General features: G+C 36.1%; 3 protein-coding genes across 5 annotated transcripts in view; 2 read left to right on the forward strand and 1 right to left on the reverse strand.

Moving 5' to 3' along the window:
- Window positions 1-667, forward strand: part of LOC140944360 (matrix metalloproteinase-19-like) — a 31,599-nt gene extending 30,932 nt beyond the window's left edge. The window contains exon 9 of the mRNA XM_073393525.1: window positions 368-667. Coding sequence (XP_073249626.1) covers window positions 368-372 — 5 coding nt within the window. The 3' untranslated portion in view covers window positions 373-667. The remainder of the gene's footprint in view (window positions 1-367) is intronic.
- Window positions 668-3,844: 3,177 nt separating this feature from the next.
- LOC140934777 (migration and invasion-inhibitory protein-like) lies at window positions 3,845-9,716 on the reverse strand. Of its 3 annotated transcripts, none has more exons than XM_073384346.1 (4): window positions 9,406-9,716; window positions 8,277-8,500; window positions 5,534-5,597; window positions 3,845-5,254 (listed from the first exon to the last, which is right to left on the reverse strand). In XM_073384346.1, the coding sequence occupies exons 1-4, from the start codon at window positions 9,646-9,648 to the stop codon at window positions 5,156-5,158; spliced, it is 630 nt and encodes a 209-aa protein (XP_073240447.1). In that variant the 5' UTR covers window positions 9,649-9,716; the 3' UTR covers window positions 3,845-5,155. The 3 variants fall into 3 exon arrangements, 2 of the variants coding, with proteins under 2 accessions (XP_073240447.1, XP_073240454.1); XM_073384353.1 differs by having other exon boundaries at window positions 5,527-5,597; XR_012165125.1 differs by lacking the exon at window positions 8,277-8,500 and having other exon boundaries at window positions 5,527-5,597; window positions 9,406-9,546.
- A 1,511-nt stretch (window positions 9,717-11,227) lies between these two features.
- LOC140934797 (matrix metalloproteinase-24-like) overlaps window positions 11,228-25,999 on the forward strand; it is a 31,875-nt gene continuing 17,103 nt past the window's right edge. Inside the window, exon 1 of the mRNA XM_073384365.1 lies at window positions 11,228-11,408. Coding sequence (XP_073240466.1) covers window positions 11,310-11,408 — 99 coding nt within the window. The 5' untranslated portion in view covers window positions 11,228-11,309. The remainder of the gene's footprint in view (window positions 11,409-25,999) is intronic.

The following is a 25,999-nucleotide window of genomic DNA, read 5'->3' on the forward strand; positions in this document are numbered from 1 at the left end:
ACTACTTTTACTAGCACAATCTATGAAAGGTCCGTCTGTAAGCAGGCGGCTATGCACCTCCCTCCTACAGTATGCTACAAGCACTTGGAATAAGCAACACTTTTCTTTACCCCAGTAATAGTGAAATATATGGAAAAGAACCTAGATATGACGAAATTAAAAGAGGGCAAGATTTGTACTCTCATAAAAAATGGTCTATAAATTTTCAATTTATGAACATTTTACTATCTCTGTAAAAAGTCCAGTTTTACCAGTGTAAACCTCGTTGTAGCGAACAACTTTTGCCAGTCCCCTGGCTCTTCGTTATATCGTGGTTCCACTGTAGCTGGTATCGCTGTACTGATTCTTTATTTATAATCTTTTGAAGGATAAGTCGACAAGAGTCTAGGACGGACAGCAAACGGAACCTTCACCTTTTCGACAAAAACGAAACTCGCCCAACACTTAACCACCTAATTAATGATCTAAACCAGCAAAACGATTTGTGTAAACGTAATTGTTTGTAAGAAAATTGAGATAAATTAAACATAAACAAGTCAATAAATAGTCCAAAGCCTCCCAAAAGTGGAGATAAAAGAAAAATAATTTAAAATAAAACTAAGTAGTAGTTCAAATGCTCATGCGTGAATGTGTTTTAAGTGGATGGAATAAAGAACATGAAAATGAAGCTTTATTTTTTTGTGGGCGGTTATCTCTGTTCTTGCTTGATCTTTTTTTTTATTATTTTCCTTCATCATTTTGATTATGTAATAAATGAAAAAAGACCCAAAGACTCAATAAACAGTCACTGACTAAATATCAATTTACACGTCACGACAACTTTAAAATTTCTCTCCGATGAATTTTAGGAAATTTGCGAAAACTGATGGTCATAGCTTAAGCGCTTATGAAGGGTATTGAACTTTGTTATTTTTTTTGAAGGAATTTCCTCGTCTGAGTAGTGTCAATATAAATAAACGCTATCACTTTGCGCACGTCAATGACAATGCTTTTAGTATCAATAATAATAATAATAATAATAATAATAATAATAACAATAATATTGTTATCATCATCATCATTACTATTATTATTACTATTATTATTATTATTATTATCATTATTATTATTATTATTATGCTCCGCTTTCTTAGACATGATGAATGACATTGGCATTGACAAAAAGCAACAACGTTATATAATCAAGAAAATGATAAATATAGCCATTAGAGCAACATATTACATCTTTTGTTGTAGAAATAGGAGCTGGGATAGCCCAGACTTAATGCAATTTGGATTTTTTTTTGCTTTTGTTTCGTTTTTTGGTTTTTTGTTTTTCTTTTTAATGATCCAATCTCAAGCAGCATTTGTAAATTGCCTATACGTAGCGAGATTTACAATTGTACATTCAAAAACACAAATAAACTTTCCATTATTATATTATTTCCGAGACTTGCTAACGCAGCAGAAACAAAAACTGAGATGGTGGGGAGCAGGGGGGGCTGGCAGCGAGGTCTGGAACCGAGTTTACATGATCGTCCCAGTGACAGAGCTGAACAACGTCTGCTCATGTGCAGAGACGGGAGAGGTCTGGGATCTAAACTAGTATCGTTTTCAAAGGGATTTTCAAAACATCTTCACATTTTGGTGATTATTAAGGTGGATTCTGAATATTCAAGGCTCCCATTTAAACTAAAGGAAGGTTATTTCATACCTTATTGAATTCTCGTGTCCACCTTCGTAATTTTTCTTCCTTTTTTTGCTATGAACAAAGGAAGATGCATGGATGAACAATCTTGGACAAAACTGTTGAGAAAATTGTATACTTGGACAGCATTTTTCTCAACATCGTAGCTGTGCCGGTTCTTCCCTTTCCCCCTTCCCCTGAAAGCAATGTTGTTGTGTATTCAAAAGAAAGCCTGATCCCTGGGCGTTTATGGGAAGCCACATTGAATTGGGGGAAGGGGCTTTCTTTCCGCAAAGGCGTCTTTTTGGAAATAGTTTCGTTGGGTAGAAAAGTGGACATGATGGGGAAAACTTTCTCAAGTAGTTTTGTCCGGGATTGAAGCCGAAAACAGTTCTTTCATTCGAATGTATACATTTTCAAGCGTAAACGGAAATGAAAGTACAGACTATCAATATGTTATCATGCGATCAGTTCATGGTCCGGACATCATATCAGTGTCAGCATTAAAGGTACATTTTATCTTTGTTTTTCCTTGAATTATCGTCTTTTAGTTGCTTCTCCTGTTATTTCTCGCTTGGTTTCACTATAAGAACTATAAGAACACAAAACAATCACTGAGGTTTCGAATTCAACTTTTTCTTCCAAAGTTGTTTCCCTTTATGACTCATTCTTAGCTCAGCTCAAAAGAGCTATTATAAATTTTTGTATATGACAACAGGCAAATTAATGTTGAAAAGAGTAAATGGGTAAATAATACAGTCGATGCCTGCTGGTAAAAGTATCAATGACTTGAAGTTCTCTAAAAAGCTTCATTACAGGGAGAAGTACAATCTGACTCTTTATCAACTTTCATTTATTTTTCTCTTGAAAGTCCAGATCTTCATTCCTTGATTCTTCTGCTTCATTCAAACCTGTCATAAATGGAAAACTTATAGTTAATAAGAAACCTCACATAGAGCTGAGCGAACTTGTGATTGTTTCTCAAAACTTCAACAGCCTTAAACTTTAAAAGTTTATTCATTTATAAGCTTAAAGGTGCAAATTAAATTTTAAACAAACTTAACCGAATAAATACTGATTCTACAGCTCGACCAGCGCCTCTAAGCCGGCTAGCCTGACTCAAGGGAGAATGAGCTCTTGCTTGACTATATGTACGAAAAAGTTTCTTTGATCGCACTAAGATTTGTAACTAAGTTTATGACTTTCATGACTTCTTGTGTCTGATGGTATCATCGCGCTCAAAGCTGGCTTTCTTGCCACCAAGAAACGGTCAACAACTGTTATCGCTCGGCTACATTACAAAGATTTGCTCCTCCTTAACCAGAATAAGGTAATGTTTAAGTAAATCGTTTACGTACCATCGAAGAAAAGTCGCCCAAACTCCAGCACATTGCCCTTTTTTAATTTCTCAGTCATCTTTCTGCAAACTTACTGACGATCTGCATCAAAACAATGAAAAACCTCGCCGGGACGGTCAAAATATTTTCCTTGATCCCTGGATTACGTAACATTTCTTTACATGAGTTGCATTTCTAACGTATTCGTAGAATTTCTCCTCCGTTGGCATTCACAAATATGAGTTTAACAGATGGTTGAAGATAAAATGGTCTCAGATGCAAGAATTTCACGTTGCACGAGCGCACGGGCTAGACGAGTGAACAAGTGATGTCATGGGCATGCGAAGTACGTTATTTAGCCCTGTCCGCCCCAGTTAAGGAATTCAGCCGAGTGAGACTGAGTACAAATTTTCCTTGAAAACAAATATGGCGGAGAATGCAGACATGGAAGGACGATGAGTTTTTGCTCGGTTTTAAGTTTTCCCGCGTACAAATATCAAGAGAAGGTTTCTATGAACTTTTTTAATCGACCTTTTGGACATCAGGAGGCGTGATCTATGAAAAGTTCATCGGTGACTTCACTTGTCGTGATTCGGGATCTCGGCCAGTTCAGTTATTCTTAAGCTTCGTGAATTTTCGAGCGTCCATCTTACTCCATTTCTTATATTTTTCCACTTACAGTGGCATTACGACTGTCTTCCTTATCTTAAACATATGCTACGACCCCAATATATTGGTATGAGTCTTGTAACAGTCCTATGTGAATGTTCATTAAACCACTGATTTTCTACTTCGCTGTTCGTAAGTTTGTTTGTGTACACCGGGAGGCACAACAATTTATGGGCGTAAATACAGAATACAGGGCCAATTTAGTAAAAACCAGGGTAAATGTTCCAATCACTTGCTTCACATATACTGGGTCTGTCAGTATAAGCTATTTTTAATATCAAAAGGCTGGAGGGAGGGGTTTACTGAACCCTCAAATCCTTCACTGGAATGTCATTGGAGTGATAATAAATTTCCAACAGCAATACCGTAATTAGTAGTTTTGTATTAGATAGTGACTTCGGTTTCAAGTATTTCCTTGAAATTGTTGGTACAAAAATTACCCCTTAGTTATGAACTATACTTGAATGATTATAGTGGTTTAGTGTAAGAACAAGAGGCTAATTCAGTTGCTAATAAGAGTGAGTACATCACGAAAGGGTATGCGTTGAGAAAATCCCTCAAAGGACTGAAGTACAAGAAACAGAAAAAAGAAAAGTGAATGTTTTGCAAAGTTTATAAAGAGAATCAGAAGAGGCTTGAAAAATATACAACTTACGTTTCTTGTTTGTGTAAGTTATGAATCTGATTTACAACTAAATTATACAAGGTAAAATTGATTTTTTATCAACCATCAAAAGAAGTTATTGTCGGGCTTGAGCCCTATCCTCTCAGCAGTTCTTTCTACGATACTACCCTTGGCTTATTTGGCCTAGATGGGTATGTGCTGCTGATTTAGGGTGTGGTGACCATTTCACCCTTTAGAGTTTTGAACAAGGTGTCTGTTTGGGTTGTGAAGGTTGAAGAAGAAGTGGTCTATGGAGTACAGTCTATTGGTACCACCATTACCCCCCCAAGTTTTGCCATGTTTCTAAGTTTAAAAGCTACCTTAATTCTGTATGCTAAAGGAAATGAATCAGGATTATAAAATAATGTCTCTTGGCTTAAAAAGGGTAGGGAAATGCACAATGTGTCCTACTACCCATACTCTCTTTCAGTGTAAGCCCAGGGAGGTGATCTCACATTTTAATTCCCTTTTACCACTTATTGTAACGGCAAAGTCAGTGAAGGCTTATGGTCTCTGAAAAATATTTTTGCCAGCCTCAACACAAGTTTGTAACAGTTATTGTTGACTGCAACTAATATTATCTTAATAATCATTTTACAAATTTTTCGAAGGCATCCTATGGTGTTTTCAATATCCACTAGTACAAGGCAATTTTTAAGTTGAGAGGGTTTACTTTGATTTCATTAACAGTAAACTACATTTTTACACAGACACAAACTAACCTGGTAGGTTGATGTCCAAAGCTGTAAAACATTACATGCAACTATATGGCAAAAACTGATCACATTGGCCAAACGAAAGGCAAAAATAGAAATGTCATTATAATTCCTTGATTTTTTGCTGTTTGTTTACAGGTGACAATGCATACACTTTAAATGATCGTCTCTTTGCTGTCCCAATCCATGGACCTGAAACATGCTGCGAGAATAAATAACAAGACAAATCAAAACAGAACAAAACACAAGGCTGTGCTCTAACAAAACGATGAAAGAAAGCCTACAGAAATGTACAATGTAGTTCTCTGTGAAATCCAGGGTGCTCAGTATTTTTATTTATATATAAAAAAACTATGATTTTCTTCTATGTGTTGGAGCAAAAAATAGGCGGGACCAGGGACCAGTGGGCGCTCATGCAGTACAGTATGTAGAGCACAACATTGAAACATTATAACAATAATCTTGAATGCTTACAAGTTACCTCATCTTCAGCATGGCTATAGGAACTTCTTGAAGGAGTGAGCTTTAATGGAGAATATGGCAACCTATGGAGAACAAAAAAAAATAAAAGTCGAGACATGCTCAACCATTGAAATGAGTGATATGTTGCAACGTATATAATGTATATTTTTTACATCAAAAAATAATTATACATATTTTTTTTTCATAGCTTTACAGTGTACATGTCGTATGTGCAAGATTTATATACCCACATGTACAGTGTCACTTATCGCGTATAAAAAAAAAAGTTTCAGCCCTTCTAGAGTTGAAAATAATGTGAATGCAACTACATGTACAGCACATGCACTGTACAGAATCCATGAACCTGAAATGCACCTCCACAGGCTTGGAGTAATCTATATGTATGCATACTGCAGGTGTAACTGAAAAAGATAGTCCAGTGCTCTCCCCAGGTATTAATTTTAGTCTAGGCGGGCTGCCTGGCTTAATTCACTGGAAAATAGTTGCCGCCTGGCTTAAAACTAAAGATTTATCCGATTAGATGCTTATGTTGACATCTAGAACTAGGTACTTCAGGGACAAAATCACTCAATTGCATTGATGAAACATTGTCCTGGTGTTTTTACTTGTGTGTTTTCTCCTAATTAACTGATTGTAAGAGTGATTTATAATTGGATGAATATGTGTAAACGTTTCATTTCACCGAACGGCAGCCATCTTGAAATTGACCGACAAACATAAGGGCCCTTCAGGGAGTTTACGCGGAGTAAGAACCGAACTCCCAGTGCTCACATTGTAAGCAGTATCACAACTCACAATGGAAAACTCAGACAGTCAACCCAAGATGCATGGAACAAAAAGAGAAAAGCTTGTCAAAGCAAATTGATTTTTTTTTAAATGTACAAGCACTATCAAAAATCTGAGTCAGAAGACCCCCCTGGCCTTCCCAAAATCCTAGGGAGAACACTGTAGTCATTGACAGTTTCACTATTAATTTTTTTAACCAAAATACATGATAACAAAACAAAATATACATGTACCAAATTGAATTAGGCACCCAGGCTAAAACAAACCAGCAATAATAACGACATCAAAACAAGGAACAGTCGGGTACATGTACATGCAAACTGACTTGAAGGACAAAAAAGGTGTACAATATATTGCACCCGTACATCATATGGCTTGTTTGTGCATCATGTTTTAGTTTAATTGAATGTAACTTTCTTGTTCAGCATTGTGCATGTATGATGAAGTTATGAACATATGAAAATCATTAAGAGAACTGTGGAGTGAAGAATTATATGAAAGAAGATCAATGTTACACTTGTACATGTACATAGACACAACTTTTGCAGTTGCAAAAAGAAAGCCTGACAAAAATTCAGGCTTGTACAGGATTTCTTACTCTTACTCTCTCTCCTGCAGCGCTCTTACCGATCGAGCTAATAATTATTAGCCAAATGGGAGCAGATCATGTAGTTTTGTGTCGTGTACAGTATATGGTCCTTGGTCGCGTGTAAAAGTCATTAACTTGAATGTCTTACCCGAATCTTCGTGTAACAAGCTGAAATACTCCCTGAAGACAGCGTTTATGTTCCTGTCGATAATCCTGAAGTTTCAAGCTCCAGACTTAAATATTTTGCTAGGAATTTGCAAAAAGGCGACCGTTTTCGATGGTCCTTGGTCCGCGAATCTGGTCCTTGGTCCGCGTCTCAGGTAAGCAGCACGATAAAAACTTAAAAATGTTATAGTTTCCACACGAAAACGTGATCTACACAGTATTTCTTGTATTTTTTTCTTTTCTTGATGCAATTAAGCTACAGTTTTTTTCGGAAGATGCTGTGAGCATAAAATAATCCGCTTTTCTTTCAAAGACTTCAGACAACAGTCTCCTTGAGTCTCCCGCACGAACGTCGACCAGCTGTTTTTAGCCCGGTCGAAAATAATTACCAAAAACCCTGTATGTACTCGAGGTATTAAAAAAGAGAACTTGTAGACATGTATAGGGACGACTTTCAAAACATTCTTCGAAAACAAAGGCCGTCGCTTTTTACTTTGGAAAGTTTTATTCAACCAAGGTCATAGGACGCGGACCAAGGACCGCTAAGCGAAATTTGGTGATATTTTTCAAGAATAGCTAAGACAAAAAATTCAGCGTCTACAGCAATATGCTTCCAACAGCAGAAATAAGTTGATCTGAAAACCTGTTCTGCAAAAAGGCAAGTCTTCCCTTTGCGTTTTAGTTATTTGCAGGCTAAGTAAACATGACCACGTAATTTACCGTGCCGCAAAAATCCAAACTTCAAGAAAGAAAAATTAACCCACCTGTCAACAAACTTTAATTTCGCGTCTTCACCCGCAGTAAGAAGGCTGAAACTTCGTCATATGAAAGAATGCTAATCAGTAAATCACGATATCTTTCACTATTTCTTTTATTATTTTTGTTCTTGACGAAATATTTTATCATTTTCGGAAAAGACGCGGACCAAGGGCATCGGGGACTTGCGCGGACCAAGGACCACATACTGTACATGTGGTTTCTTGAGTAAAATGATTGAAAGAAGGAATTCTTTTCTTGTGGGATTTTGTTAAAATTTTGTTGGTACTGTATGTCTGTTGTATGTGAGCCTATGGAGTATTATTTTACATATATTTGCATCACACACTGTCTCGAACATGTGCAGCCATAATATGACAAACGATACCCTAGAATGCAATGATTGAAGTACATGAAAACAATCTTGATGACTTCAAGCACTCACTCTACACCAGTTTTTCCACAACAGTCTTCCTTATTAACTCTCCTAAACTCCTTTAGATCATCAAAATAGTCGTCTAGTATCTCCGAAAGATATAATGTGTTGTCCAGCATCCCAGCTATCCAATCATAACCAAGCAGGGACCTTCGTCTGTCATCATTACCAACTATACTCCTCTCATGATGGGCTGAAAGTTCAAAACTTACTTGGAGGGCTTTCTTAGGTGTCTGAAATAGAAAGTAACAGGTTAGCCTGTGAATATAGCCATTTCTCCTTGCTCCTCATGGTTACAGCGTAGGGATTTTTCACTGGAAAGACATCTTTGCCTCAGTGACAGAAATTCAATTCTTTTAGCCATTGCAAATGACAGACAAGAGTAAAGGCCAAAAATGTCAAATGTAAATGTGATGAATCTACTACAAAACAGTCAAAATTTATTCTCTCACCCATGATACAAAAAAGTGCGATACGCATGTACATACCTCCTTCTTTTAGCCACTAATCGGGCAAAAGCAGTTAGAGAACTGACCTGACACGAAAGCGAAAAGACTTCAGAAGTTAGAGTAGTTAGCGAACAGGACGTTGGTGAAACGACTCGTAGACCAAACGACAGTAAACACATTCCACGTACACAGAAATTTCTGCTTGAGCGCCAAAGTGGCCCCTACAACCCATTTTTGGGGGCCAGATACTGTATTTCAAGAAAGGGCCAAGTAAAACTCGATGTGAAGCGCGCTTTTTTTGGCTTATGGCTTAACCCTCGCAGAACTAGGTGCGCCCTTGTTTTCGCTCGTGGCCTGGCTTAAAGACTCGTGAAAGTGCTGACTATAATATTGTGGAACTATATGACTATTAAGTGGAACGATCTGGCTTGGAACGATCTGATCGAAGTGAACGGATACCGACCAAAGAGTACAGTAAGAATTTTGCGTTGCATTGAATATTACGTTTTAAACAATTTGCAAAAGTTGTTGCATATCCTGTAAAACAAATTAAACGCTTAAAAAAAATTACTCACTGGACTTTCTTCAGCTTCCAGTCCTCTAACACTGAAACTAGGATGCAAACTGACCCAGACTACTAACTATAGCTGAACTAACATGTACGCGTGTACATTTGTTTGAACACTGACCTTCTTACGGTTTCCTGGAGTGGAAAGAATCGACACCGGCACGACAGAAGTCCTGTTTCTTCTATCATTTCCACCGGACATCAAAGCTTGTGGAAAGTTTTTCGGAGTGCTCGTTTGACCCGCCTTAGTTGACCCTTGATCAGTTCTTCGAGTAACGCTGGCAGGCGTGCTGTCAGCCCCGCGATAAGTAAAGCTTGATTCACCGTCGGTTCTTGTGACAAATGAATCATCGACCGACCTCATTCTTTTCAGAACGTCCCAAGTGTCATTCTGGCCTTGTTTAGCTGTGATAATAACGTCTGGTTATCTCTTCTAAGTTTACACTGGAAGCCTAGCCTGAATTTCTCCGATTACTTCGAGTCGTTATTAGTCCCTCAGTTGTTGAGAGGAGAAAACGACTCGAAGCAATCGGATGAATTTCGGGCTACGGGAAGCCGCCATCTTTTAAAAACAGTCAATGATCACGTGACAGTAATATTTACTTCTCGAGCCAGGCTCCATCGGTCGAGTCCACAAGACCACTAATGACGTCCGAGGGAAAGCGAAGAAAATAAGGTTTTTTTTTTTTCCCAAAATAATTACTTTTCTTCTTGTTTATTACTCTGTTTTGAAAACTTAGATCTATTACGAAGATGGTTTGAACAGGAAGTAACTAATCGCACTTCTTTAAAAGGCCGACATCTGAGTTTAATGGACAGGGAGGAAATTAGTAACAAAACAACTCTTTTAAAACCATTGCAATAACATTAATGCTGCGGAAGATATTTAAAGTCGCCCTATTTTTATTATATTTATTTTTATCCCCAAGTGATCTTCAAGATCACATTCAAACAGATTCGAACTTACTTATGGCATGATTTTTCGTAATTCCGAAACCTCTTACTGTAAACGACGTGTACTCAAACGAAATATTTATAGGCTTTTCAAACTTCCCGTATATTCATCCTTTTTTTTTTTTTGCATCAAAAACCTTTTGTTCTACATGGAAGCGACTTTTTTCCCTCTCATATGATAAAATAATGGATACTTCGTAAGTAATATTTTTCTTTCAATATCAAAAAATAAAAAGACACAACAAAAACGGTATCAAGTAGTTAACAATTAAAGATATTCCCTCTCTTCGGTTTAAGTATCTGTTGATTACAATACTGCATCGGTGGAGGCCTTACCGGAATTAAAGAGAAAAGGTTAAACTTGTAATAAATACTACGGTCTATACACTGAAAACTTTTAAAGTAATTTTGGAGCCTGTCAAAAGTCTGGCTATTTTTAATTCGGAGGTTAAATTACTGAGAACTCGGACTGTGAATTTCATTTAAGTTATTTAAAGGTCAGTGTCTTAAAATAGTTTAACTGAATTATTTTCTAGGGTGCCTGTTTTCATGATTCGAAAAATTAATTATCTTAATTTTTAGCTATTTTTTATTATTCTTAGGAAGTGAAAATGCCCTGCGAGTTTGTTCTGTTTTCAAAAGAGAATGTTTTTTCTTCTTCTTCTTTTTACGTTAAATTCGAAAAATATATCTATACGCTCATACATCAAGATGCGAGCATTGAAGAAACGTTACAATTTCATGGATGAGAGCTACACATATTTTTATTATTTTATTTAAAACATAATTTGCTTTGAAAACTGACACTTCCTTTATGACTGGCTATGCCAAAAAGTTTATTGCGTTCGTTATGACAGTTTTGGCACAATCTTCGATAGTTGGTGAAGTGGTTATTTTGATATTTATGCTCTCTATAAGAGGTTTCTTAAAGAGAAAGAAAAACAAAGTTGGTATTGATTTCCAAGCTTCTTTTGGTAAATATCTTTAACAGGGAAAAATAAGTATATATATGTTCAGGACTCTGCAGCAACATCACAGAGCGCCAATTGACTTAACAAGCTTTCGTCTTCAATGGAGAGAAAGCAGTTACTAGGTTTAATATTATTGGCGACCTGTTTGCAAACTCCCACTGGGGCTCCCCTCGATGAAAACGAAAAGAACTTCGCGTTGGTAAGTGCAACGAAAAATCACTAATTATCCCATTAAAAATCAGCTGAAAAGTTTATAGAATATAACTTGAAGAATAAAAGGAAAAAAAACTAATTGCTTGAAAACAAATTTAAAACTCCAATACATCACGTTGCTTATTGTTATAAACTAAATAAGAAACAAAGTTAGCCTTACTCGCAAAGCTTATGGTTGTATCAGCTTTATTGAACGGCATGCTGCAAATATTATTATTATTATTATTTTATTTATTTATTTTTTGCTATTATTATTATTTCATCGGGAGGTCAATTGCTTCAAAGAAGGCTGCCGTGATCATCCCTGAACGTTTAAACATCGTTGATTACTAAGTATACGGTTACTTGAGATATTACAAACTGCGCCTCTCTTTAACCAACGAAACGCATTTTAATGTGTTGCTTTAACTTTCAGGGCCACAGAGTTTTTTCAAAAGTAGCTTAGCCTGTGTTTAACAAAACTACGTTCTAAGCCATTTTCAATTTGCCCAACGCTTTTATCGAAACACCATTTATCGTAAAAAATTCGATTTCGATAAAGTGTATATCGTAGACTGGAAATATACTTATTAACCCATTAAGAAAGAGATCTAGAGGTCCAATGATTTCACTGCGGCCGAATAAGTTAGACTTCGTTTAAATATCTGACCCTCATTTCCTACTTGTATCAATGTCCTTTCGGCCACCCTAAGAATAAGCGGGATATCCATGCATAATATTGCTTACGTATTGTTTAATTGGAAAGGGATCCGGCAACGCCCAAGCAACGTATTTATGAAGGGACATTGATCGCTTATTCATAAGCCAGACCATAGGATGAGACTTTAAACACCAATTCAACGGGAAGGAGGTAGTTAAGAACATCCACAACTAACAAGAAGGAACATCAAAAATTCAAATGCCCGCTGGTTGTGGAGGATGGCAAAGTCTGGCCCTAGCCTCTACTAGGGGCAGGTTTGGACTAGCCCTAATCTTTTCATAAGACGGGCTCGTGCATCAAGAGATGCATGCAACAGAAGTAAAAATCGAAACTGCGGAACAATGTTAGTTTAAAGACGTTTTTTAGCATTTTTAAGTCGATATTTAAGGTACCACAAGGATTATAACGCTACTAAGAGTACAGTTTTACTCAGTGAGGATCTGGAAAAAGGAACCTCCAAAAGTGCACATAATATTCCGTAAGTTATCACCACGACGCCGAAGTAGTATAGTACATGGCAGCACCGGCGCATATCATATATGGGGTACTGGCGCATTTCCATATTATGGGATTTTGTTGACGTCAGCATTTTTGGATCCGGTTTGAACCGGTTTTGGGAGGTTTGATTTTAATAATATCTAAGCCCAACCATATCACCATACTGAAATAGCTTGCGACTATATATTATTTGGGTTTTTGAGTCAGGATCTGGCTTATAGTTTTGATATTTATCCTCATTTGTGAATACAACATGAGAATGATTATTGGTTATTTTTTTGAGTCCAAAATCCAACCTGTCTATATTTGCTTTTGCAATCATATCCAATATTTTGTCGACTATTGGATTTTCAATTATTTTCTTTTTATAAGTATCTAAAATAGGATCTAAATAAAAGCTCTTACCGCATTTATAATCAGCTTTTTCTATCGCTTGCTCAGGTTCAATGAGTACCGATCCTTCGTATCCTTTACAAGTATGTTTTATGATGCCAGATAGCAGTAATTACCCACTGCATGAAATTCCTGGTTCTTTTAGCTGGTTTAGTTGCTATAATGCTGATTTTAGAGCGGTTTTCGTGTGCTTTTGTACGACTTTTGATTTAATATTTGAGACAAGTCCCATTTCATTGGTCAACTTTTGTTTACTAAGGCTTACTCTACCATTTGGAGGAATATACATAGATATTAAACTAGTGCCTCCTGATAGAGATTGTTGTTTGGCTAAAAGACGGATAAAATCTTCCATACATATATAGTTATATATTATGTATATAATTATGGAATGTAAAAAGGTGTGTTAAATAGATACTGACTTGTTTTTAGTTTGTGATAATTTTATTTTTCAATTCGGTGGATAACTTTATAATGCATTTCTAGTGTGTCCTTATTATAAAGTGTTTGATGCAATATTTACACGGCACTCTGATGCCTTTCATATAATCATGGATATTCATGCATATTTTATCATAATCATTACTGAGTATAAATGCATAGCCATTAATAACGTACTTCTTCTTCATCTCCAGGGGGGCTTCTGACACATGATAATTATTAGTTAGTGATTTGAATTCAATACAGAGGCCTTTATAATCTTAGTGGTAATCGAGTACCATTAGATCAGGCTGTCCTCTCATATATCCTTTCCTATATGAATCTAGTCTCTTATCCTCAGTATCTTGATTCTCTCCCAGACCGGCTACTAATATGGAATCTGGATAATATCTTCTTATGAGTTCTACTATTTTGTAATGGAGGTCAGTCTCATTGCCAATCATGATCATCTTATTCCAGGGACTATCAAATAGTTTATATTGGCCATATTTACGGATAGATGGGAGGACTGTAGTAAAAACCCATTGACGGAATTTTTTAGCAGCTTCTAATTTGGAGTTAAATACTAGTTCATAAAAGCCAGGTTCATTGATGAGTGTATAATATTTCCCTCGGGTGTCATTTTGTTGAGGGGGCGTTTCACCCCCCCCCCCCCCCCCCAACGATTTGGATGTATTAATTGAATTATTTTATTTTCCTCAGATACATGTTGTTTAATAGCCTTTTTAGTGTCACTATATCCTAGAATCCGGACAACATCTTTACCCTTGAACCAAACATTTTGCTTATCATCAATAAATGATGTCAGCTCAATTTCTAAATCTTCATTAATAAGCTTTTTTTCAATCATTCTTTTCATATATATATAGATTACATAAAAACATCATCATTCAGACCATATTATATGAAAAGAATGATCGATTAAAAAGTTTGCTAGGCCTGAGGTGCTGTTTCAGCATATTAGACCTGACACCCCGTTTTAGGGTATCAAATCAGTGACCTGCCGTCACAATCTGTTACACCAGGTATTGTCGCCGTCCACAAAACATGGACGCCAGCTAATCAGTTGTTTATGGTTATCCTTACTCTTCCTCTTCCTCCGTTTCAAAGATCGCACCTAAAACGCCGGTTAATGTCATTTCAGCTGATTCCAGTTTTTTGGATATTAATTTCTTGTGGTATAATGTAGCAATTTCTTCCTCCAATTTTTGGATTCTAGTGAATAGTGCATTAAGCTCAGTTTCCTTACTCTGGGTTTTAGTATCAAGCTTTCTTACATGATCGTCCATATATATTATTAGTTAGATAAATCTTGTAAACTGCTCAGTGGGATCCAACTATTAAAGTCATCACTATAGCCTAACCATTTTACAAGAGCTTGTTTCTTCTTATAATGCCTCCGAATGACCTTTTCAATGCGAAATACATCCTGTTTGCTGGTAGTAATTCGGGCTCATAAAAGCTGCCTTGTATTTCCTCATTATTGAGATCTTTTAATCTGTATGTGATTGGGTTTGTGGATTGGATTTTATCGATCAGGAATATCTCCTCTGTCCAATTAGGTGTGTACCCTTTATCGAACACCTTTCTTTTATACTTGCTTATCCTAACTTTATTACCAACCTTTAATTTGGGCTTAGATGACAACTGCTTCATATCACCATACAGATTGTAATATACGGCACTTTCATTCTTCTTCTTACTAGCTTCTACAGGTGTCATTTTAATGGAACTGTGTTTAGTGTTATTATATTGCTCCAATATTTTTGGCAGTATGTCAAGATATTGGGTATTACCCTGGACAGTAAACTGTTTCCACATTTTGGTTTTAATTGTACGGTTCCATCTTTCACAAACACTAGATTTTTCCTCATTTTCGGTTGAATATAGAGTTGTTATTCTTTTCCAATAATTCCCTCATATTTTTGTTATAATATTCTTTCCCTTTATCAGTCCAAAGATATTGTGGTTTGCAGCCCTCCTTGAAGATGGTTTTGAATGCTTCTGTGACAGTTTCCCCTTTCTTATCCTTTAATGGTACAATCCAGCCATATTTGGAGAATAGATCTAGAACCATGAGAAGATATCTATAACCTTTGTTCCATTTGCTGAGCTGTTGCATCTCAACCAGATCTGAGCACCAAATTTTGTCAATACCGGATGTAATAACACGCCGCCGAGTAAAGTTGCGTTTTATTGGTTTATGTAATTCGTCCGCTAATTGTTGTTGCCAACTGATACCCGACGGCTTTTCTAGTTTAAACCAAGACCGAGTTTCTGTTTTGTGTTTATTAGATTTCTAGCTAACCAGTGTCCCCATTGTTGTTCATTATAAGGAATGGCGTCTAACGATTTTACCATTTTACGGTCAGCTTTATTTTTGCACTTTTGGTTATCACCACAAACACTATAATCAACATCATGCTGCATGGCCACGGCATCGGTTGGCCCAGTTGGTTGATCATAAATTTCTAATATTTCACCAGTTTCTGGATTGTATCTTACTTGATTTTCGAGATCGTTGTAGGGGCCTGTATATTTATGCCCTGGTAAGGTCCATCCACCTGCGGGTCTTGGTAGTTTACCAATCTGCTTGTGGATATCTATAGCACCACCATCAAGATCTTTTCTGTTAGTTTCGTAGTTTTTCTTTGGTCGTATTTTAGTTGATAATTGGTTAAGAGCTTGAGAACCGACATTCTGAATCATTGGATTCAATTTATCTAGAGCATAATCTATAGCTTTTTTCTGTAACTTTTTATTGCGTAATGCTTCTGACCCATAATACCTTCCCATCTCAACGGTCTTTTTGGCCATATATGGTAGGGCATGATGTACAAATAGATCAGTAGCGGTTCCTACGGCGGTATCAAGTAAATCGCCCCCTGCTTGAGAGGGCCCAATTAGTTTCTATTTTTGACAAACTTAAACTTTTTTATTCCACACTCAGCACAAGTGCACCAAAACATAAGTCTACCATTTTGGCAGTTTTATAACCCGAAGGTTCTACACATTCTGTTTGCTTTTTCTGTTTAACACAGTAAGATTTCACCATTATTATATATTTATGTTATATAAAAATGGTCTGGGACCTGACCCGCCAAAACGGCGGGGTAGCTTTTGGGGTAATAAAGATGGGCTAACCGCGTGTTTCACGCTGTTTGCCTAGAGAGGTGTTTATTCACTATCAATACTATCTGGATAATAAGTTTCATGGTTGCTATCTGACTCATAATCACTCTCACTCAGGGGCTCACAGTTGCAGCACTCGAAACATCCATATTGATTCACATAATGTGGAGTAACTTCTTGGCAATAAACACAGAACTTTTCAGTCATCTTATATATATGGATTACATAAAATAGTTTATCAGAAATTGGTGATTTATCATTTGATTTGTAAAACTGAATTTGGGGTTATGTATAACGTCTAATAATGATCTACCCTTTTGTCTCTCTAGAAGATAATATAAGCACCAATAACCGCATAAAACACTGTCTCTTTCTTGTATTTCATCTGATGAGTACGCTATTTTTTTACCGCTTGTTTTCAGATAATGTTTAATCTCATTAGGCATGATTAATCCGAACGGATCAAAATACTCACAATATTGCTTATCCACGTTTCTATAACAAATCCAATGACTGCCCCCGCCCATTGAATCATCAAGATTAATTATTCCTGTTTCCAATTTGTGTATTTTGTCTGGTAAATTATCACGGCTGTAAATACCCCTAAAATATTTTATTCCTAATTGTTTGACCCATAGTAACGAATCAATGTTCGATAATGGTTTGTTTATGAATCTTACAGTATTGTTCCTAGAATGGGGATTGAATTGAATGGGCTATTTTTTTCCGAGCAGCAGTCCCTTTCCCTTTCTTTTTTTTTTTTTACTCCCATACCAACTGGGTTTTCCCATGTTCCAAAAAAAAGGTGGTGACATGTAGGGATACGGATTATACATTCCGTGGCCATTAGTTGTATCGGGAACGTAAACAGATGTTGTATTAGCGCAACCGGTTCTGTCAGCCTGCAGTCCTTTTCCCGTCAATGTGTTTAGTAATAGTGGGACTCCTATACTCGCTAGCAGAGTTCCTAAAAAACCACCCTGCTGTGTTTTCGTCGGTCTGATAACTAATCCGTTACCAGTTTGGAGAGCATTGAGAATATCCCTTTTCTGGCCTGTGGATAGTAAATGTTTGTACGCAATCAATTGTGCTATTTTATCCTGTGGAATAAGAAAACCTCCTCGTTGACCTTTCCCGAATATTTTATCCACACCTAAACTGGCTAATCCTGATAACGCTCCTGTTGCAAGTGGTGCAATAGCTTTTTTGGCTAGGGGTATTGTCATAGGTAACAACTTGCTTCCTAAATTGATTAATGGTCCCCACAAACTACCACCCTGTCTAACAGCCTTTCTGATTTGTGTTTTTGATATTTTGATATCCGATCCTGTACCCTGGCTCATTGCTTTTCTCAGCTTATTGATCTGAGTTTTTGTGAGCATTAATTCGTCTGGACCGGATAACTCATTTCTGGCTAATCTGATGGTTATTGCTGAGTTATTATTATAAGCTCTCGAGAGCTTTTCCAATTGTCCTTTACTAAGTGACACACCATAAGGATAATATTTCGTCATTACTTATATATAATATACGTTACATAATTTTAACCATATTCAATTTACGATCTGAGTGTTATTTGTCCATCCTTCTGTATTAGCTCAACATCTTGCTCATATAATGTTAATGCGTAAATTGAGTAGGCTGTTGCCGTTGTTCCAGATAGCTCATATTTAAATGTCAGTTTTGTGGTGCCATCCTTAATGTCCATTTTTTGTTTTGTTAAGTCGAAATATAACAATGGAAACAGGGTACTAAAATTAGATTTATTGAGTAATGACCCTTCACCGTATTCATTATTTTTGTGAACATATTTCAACACATCCCCAAAGACTCTAGTCATATCAGTACTTGGTGTGTAATGTATTTCGGGGTATTAATTTCCATTTGCAACTTCCAGATGACAACTGGATAAGGTTCTTGGGTCAGTTGATACAGAGAATGTATTGTACAAGAATGGATTAGCTGTCTGGGCATCGATATTCGCATCATTGATTATAAACACAAACACGTATCGGGGTTTCGAAATACCAGAAGAGATTCTGAAATTCCCACTTCTCTGCTGACTACTATTTGATCTTTCAATATTCTCTCTCAAATAAGTCCACTTATGATTTTTAAGGTATTGGCTCATATAGGATGTTTGGCCCTCACTACACTGCACGAAAAATTGGATTTACACGAAATTTACTCAGTGCAAATTTGGTGCAAAAAAGTGCAAACTAAGGTTAAATAAAGGGCAAAGATGGTAAATACCGCATTTGCTCTAAAATTTACACCCCCATGTAATCTGACAAGCAAATGCGGTATTTACCATCTTTGCTTTTAATTTCCCCCTAGTTTGCACTTTTTTGCACCATATTTACACCGAGCAAATTTGGGTAAATACAATTTTTCGTGCAGTGCTATTGAAGGTTATCCGTGGAACATACAATTGCATCCTGGTGATAACCACCCTGCAATCAGCCTCGGCTTGCCAAATAAGATTACCATCTGACTCAATCTCAAAATTCATCTCAACTCTTGTATTAGATAACAGCTCATCCTCTAACATTTCGAAAAACGAGTATCGGTTCAGTGGTATTTCTGTATTTACTGTAGATGAGACACATAAGAGTGCTTTTCGAAGGGCAAAACCCTTATTGTAAGCTGCTCTTCTTGTGGTTATGTGATTAGCGGCATCAGCTGTAAATTCCCGCTCTTCCGCATTTCTGGTTGTATCAAGATAGAAAAACTCATTACTAGCTGTCTTATCAGCGTAAGCGGGACTGTACTCAAGCAAGTTTTTAATATTAATCGCATGATTCGCGTCATTACAATCGTACACTTTCTTGCCATTCAATTTAATATCAAAATGTTTCAACAGTGAGTACGACCCGTTTACAATACCATTATGATCTGCTACTGCAATGTTACCTCCATTAGCCAGCAAGACTACTTTAAAATCAAGACTGATAAGAGCATTATACCAGTCACATGGTGTAACCTCTCCGCTGTTATCAACAACAAACCTATAGCCATGTTTCTTCTGATGAGCATTATTGGCGACAGTTGTATTTAGTGCTGTTTCTACGTCAAAAATAACATCTTCATATCGTTCAACATACTTTGGATCTCTAAATGATTTCATATAATAATAGATTACATAAATCTTCTCATCTGGCCTCCAGACAGTAATTGATTCACCCTCTCATTAATTTCGTAGTCGGTGAGTTCTCTTGATTGTGGATTTTCTATTGGCGATGTCGCTACTGGTATTTTTGTGTTTTTATTTTTTTTGCTTAATAATTGAACAATTTTATCGCCTGCTTTTTCGTCAGCATATTCACCAGTTTTAGTAGCAGCTTTTTGAACGGCCTTTTTTGTTGCCGTTTTAGCAGCCTCTTTCATCGTCTTTCCAGATAGCTTTCTACAAATTGTTTTGAAAACATCGGTAACACCTTCTCCATAAATATGCTTCTTAACATATCTCCCCGTTTTAACATCATAACGTCTCTTAAATCCTGATTGTCTCATTGTATATTATTAGGTTAGATATTATGCTGGTTTGGATCGCAATATCAATGTCATAAACCAGTAAATCTTATTTAGTCCAATTGGTCGCCCCAGTGAGTCTGTGATATAAAACCTCATTTGTGAAATATTAAGTTGGGAAACTTCATTAAACAATAGTCTTCTGGGTTCAAATGTGAATGGAAAGCTTCTAGTTAATTGTCAGTTGGAATGACTGCTAACGTATTACTATTAACACCATTCAATATGCTGTTCGTAATAGCATCGGTATTGATGTCGATCATATCAATGGAATTTGTGATATTGGGAAGAATTGTCCCATATTCTGTTTTTGTCACAATTTTCTCTGTAAATCCAATTAACTCGCCAAATTTACTATTTCTCAGATCCAGTTGGTAATTATTGTCGATCTTAATGAGAATCTTGTATGTCGATAATACGAATGTTAGATTAATATAGTTTACATCATCCTTTTTTGCATCAGTAGTTTTGTGGCCTTTCTTTTTCATGTACTGTTGGAGATAGTCATTTAGGTCTAAATAAGTGTACATCCCATCCACAAATGTGACGGTTTCCCATGATGTGCCACCATCAGGTGAGTATTTTATTTCCTTATTTTGATACTGTTCTGAAATATTGTGCCAACTGTAAGTTATAGTGGCCTTATCCAAGGCTATTTCATGTGTCATGTTATTTTGGAGTTTTAACACTGGATCAAATTTGATTATGAAGTCCTCTGCTTTATTCCGTCCGATTTTCTGTCTATTAACAGATAATATATGGATTGCTCTTTCTTGCATTTATATTATTAGATTACATATTCCTTCAACAGACTATTAAGCTGGATATTATTTAGAACACCTAATTTGTTCAGTGTGTGAGCAATTTTGGAAAATTCATTTTCACGCCATTATTTCCAGCCAATATGGATCCACCTAATAATTCCAATCTGTCCAGTAGGTCAGCTGGATTATTATAATAAACAACCCCTGAACCGATTTTTTTGTATTTATTACTTGTTCGGTGAATTGGAATATCACTTATTCTGTTTAGGTCACCGAATACCATTTTTGATAATGGTGAATACTTCTTTTTACTATTGAGCCGCTTTGTGAGCAGATCAAGGGTATCAAAGTCCACTTGCTTAGCGTAGACTTTTTTACCATCCTTATGAGCAATTAATTTAAGCTGGCCATAAAGTTTGGGCACATCAATTGTTACATTTCCATAAACACCAGTATTAGGGTTAATCTTATAGGCATTCCTCTTTTTTTGTGTATAAATACCCTGACCAGTTTTCAGTGTTTTCGTGCCTTCCTCTACAATACCAATTCCTTGTCTGTATTTTCTTATGATATCAATTCCTTCAGTATACTCGGCAATTTCATCCTTATTTTTCTTTCTGTTAGCTTTTGTTGTGCTCAAATGGGCTTTTTTCTGACCCAATTTCTTATTTATTGCACCGGATTTTTCTAATATTTGTTTCGCATAATTTGGTTCCTTTAGGATTCGTAAAAAGATGTCAGCTAGTAATGGCAATTCCTGGGTTTGTATGAATGCCAATTCTTCTTGATCCTTTATTCATATCAGCTATCATTTTGGGTGCCACCTCACCACTTGGGCCTGGTAATGCTAATCTTTGAACTTGCTCAGCGTATGGAACAATTTGTTTATTAACATCTTCTCTCAATTTACTGATCTCCTCTATCTCCTTATCAAACTTTTCCGTTAGAGGTTTCAGGTCTTCAGACGTCTTTTCGTAAACATTTTGCTTGTTAGTTCGAACTTCTTTTATAACATCCCTAACAACTTCAGTCATTTTTCCTGCTTCAATTTTAGGAATACTGAGTCTCTTGAATCTTTCTATATCCATTATACTATTGTGTTGTATAAAACTTATCTCAATTTATCTAACATAATATTATATGGATATTCCAAATTATGATTTCAATGAAGACGAAAATACAAACTTCAAACAGCTGTATAAGTACATGCCCAAATCCAATTTTAGGATGCTGATTTGTGGCAATTCAGGTTCGGGTAAAACAAATCTACTTTATCACATACTTATGAAACCATTAGTCTACTATGACCAGATCCATTTATATGGCAAAAATCTGGAACAGGAAAAGTATCGACACATGATAGAAACAATGAATGATATTAGTAGCCAGGTTGGCTATGACATAATGCACTGCAATAATGATGACATTAAACCTGTAAATAGTCTGGAGAGCGATGCCCAGAAAATTGTAATATTTGATGACTTCATTTGTGATAAAAATCAAAAGCCGCTTATCGATTATTTTATTCAAGGCCGTCATAAGAACTGCAGTGTTATTTACCTTTCACAATCATTTTATAAAACTCCAAAAGATATCAGACTAAACTGCAGTCATTATGTAATTTATGATTTCCCTAGTAGTAATGAGAGAAATATGATTTCTAGAGAGTTGAATGTAACAAAGGATCAGTATATTAAAGCAACAACACAACCCTACTCATTCCTATATGTGGATAAACCAATGAAGACTGTCAAAAGAAACTTTTATGGAAATAACTAATATACTATTATAAAATGGGAATATTTAATCAACAACCTAATTATAATCAATCATATACGAAAGAAAAACACGGTATTACTGGCCCTCAAGGACCTTCTGGCCCACCTGGCCCATCTGGCCCCGCTGGTGATCAGGGTATTCAAGGACCCAAAGGTGATCAGGGTAACCACGGTCTAAAAGGTGATCAAGGACCAAAAGGTGTTGGATTTAATCTCACACCAAGGGGGGATTATAATATGTTAGGTAAACAACTGAAAGGTATGGCTAATGGAACTTCTTTCACCGATGCCGTAACTAAAAATCAACTTGATACTAAACTATCGCTTTCTGGTGGATTAATGACGGGCAATTTGGATATGAATAATAATAATAGGATATACAATGTAGCACAACCAAATGGTGATAATCAACCAGCTACAAAAATATGGACAGGAAATAAATTCCTGAATAAGTCCAATGGAGTTATGGCTGGACCACTAAATATGTCCAATAATAAAATCACTAATCTTGCAACAGCAACAGCAAATGGTGATGCAATGGACTTTGAATTCTTCAATAAGTATACCCCACCTGGGTATAGAAGATCACACAATGTATTCATTGTTTCTAATGCTGCTTTAATTGGTATTATACAATCCGGGAACGAATATAATGATGAAGTAGCATCTGTTGGATTGTCCAACAATAAATTTTTACAGAGGAGGGGCACTAATATTATGACTGGTAATTTGAACATGGGAAACAAAAAAATAACCAGACTAGCTGACCCAACTAATGCTACTGATGCTGTTAATAAACAGTATTTAGAAAAATCACATGTTAAACCCAGCCATTACAATAATGAATTTAAGTATCTAATGACTAATAGATTAGCATGGACTGATCTCGAACCGAATAACATCGATAGTTTTGACATTACTAAAATTGATAATTTAATGCCCCAAGATGGTAACTACCATCAATACAACCACAAAGTTCTAAATACAACCATTGTAAAAGATAAGCAAGGAGGATACTCTTATGGAATGGGAATCAATTGTTATCAACTTAATAAGGATAAAGATTATACTCTTTGTATTGAAATCGTCAATTCAGATTACCAATTATGGCATAAATCAGTTGCTACAATTAATAAAACCACATCAAAGGGGGTATCAGTTGCTGGTTTTACGGTACAAAAGTTTTCTCACCAGTACACAAATAGTAGTGGGAACACTGCGTATGTATGATATAAAAATAATTGTAAACTTTCAAAAAGCTGTATCAGGTACATATTACAGTCTGAATCTTTACGTTGATATACCTCAGACAGGCATTGACCTCAACAATTACCCAAAAAATCGGACAAATAACTGGATGATTGCTTATGGTGTTTTCGCAAAAGTGTCATCGATCGATCCCCAAAAGACATACGATTATCATACGGCATTTGATATTAAGCCGACTGAAGTTGTTTACAATGTAGATCTGGATATGAACAGAAAGAAAATACTGAATATTGCGCCTGATAAAACAAAGAATAATTCGGCTGCTACTGTGAAGATGGTCAAAGATTCGGATACAAAATTGAGCCCTTATACAAAGAATAATGCATATAGGGAGATATTTGAGGAATTTTATGATTTAAGTGATGCTAGTAACTATAAAATAATAATAGGAATATCAGGTATCATGGTTTCAGGCATCCTACCTAATATCTATTTTCCTAGAATGGATACTGCCAATATTTGGGAGGGCGGATTGAGGATAAAAAATACCACATTAAGTTTGGAATTATTCGGTAAAAGGAGCTTTACTCTTTGTGTTGTTATGCAACTGTGGCTGAAAAGATCATTTAGTATTAAAACATTGATGAGTAATGGAGCTTATGAAAGACCACATTTGATTTATGACAAAACAACAAAGAAATTAAAACTGCAAACTACTGGTCATGGGTCAACTAACGAAACTTCTATTACATTACTAAACAGTTTCAATGGTAAACGCGTTGTGTTTTGGTTGACTAAGAAAGGTACAGGGGGTGACGTAGCAGCAAAGGCATCAATCAGTAATCATAGTGCAACATTAACACTAAGATCAACTTTAACATATCAAAGTACCTATACATTCAGAATATTCTCAGAAGATACAGTGATCTATAGAGTAATGTACACTCCAAACTTTCATGACTTCGATTCTTTAGAATTTCATAGAATTATGTTGCAGGAAAAATCAGGCGGTTCTTATGTTCTTTAACTTGTCTAGACCAATAATATAATGAGTGAAAAAGAAAACATATTTCGGTTTAATCATATAGATAAAAGCAAAACAAAAGAAGAGATACAGGAAATCAAAGAACTGTACAAGTATTATCATTTCAAGTTCTGGGTTTATCAAAAGGCCTATAAACACTTTAAGAAGCTGAATCTCCTATTAAACATAACATCATCTGGCCTGATAGTAGTTGGAGCTGTTGCTGGTGGTTTGACAGCCAACCCAGCCATTCTAGGAAGCGTATCAGGAGCTGGTTTAGTTCTAAAAACATTTTCTGAGACGAAAGACTACAAGAAAAAAATAGAATTATCTAAATTTTGTTACACGACTTACAGTAAAGTATTAGTCGAGTTGAGGACTTCGCTGCGAGGTGGTACCTTTGATAAAGATGACTTCTTGAAGGAGATGACAGTCCTCGATGAAACAGTTATCGATTTCGCCTCATTAGTGACAAGATTCGAAAAGCAGTACGCTAAAAAATTCCTCTCCCATCCAAGAGAAAATGTAAAACAAAATGGCGGAGAGTTTGAGACAACAACCTCGTCCTCAAGGCCTCTCGCTCAATGAGTAAAATCTATTTGCTGTTAGGGGCTTTCCCTCTACTTCCTGTCTGAATTCTGAGAAACCAGACGGCTAATATCGGCCTTGATTAAGGAATAAACTCTCTCCCACCAATTTTCATAATATCGTAGTGTATTTTTTGATCGAGTGAGAGGAATAATCTTATATTCTACTCCTAAAATATCAAAAAGTTGTTTTATAATAAAATTCACACTAATAAGCCGTCTTCTGCGAAAATTATTGACTTGCGGTATAACTTGGTCAATCAACCGAAATATTCTCAGAATCTTCTCCCTATTATAATAACCAACTTGTATATTATTATCGTCTGCAATATCATTGATGACATTCAAAATATGATATTTTCTGTGGTATACAGACTTTCTTTTTATCCTGTGTCTATTCTCATAAAAATCCACATACTCGTCTGCTATTGAATAATTATGTGCTTGGCCACAATTCTTACACACAAGAAGTTTATCCTTTATCAGTTTCATATTTTCGCAACAAAAATATCGCTTGGGC

The sequence above is a fragment of the Porites lutea genome, chromosome 1 (assembly GCF_958299795.1).
Source record: "Porites lutea chromosome 1, jaPorLute2.1, whole genome shotgun sequence".
Classification (NCBI taxonomy): Eukaryota; Metazoa; Cnidaria; class Anthozoa; order Scleractinia; family Poritidae; genus Porites; species Porites lutea.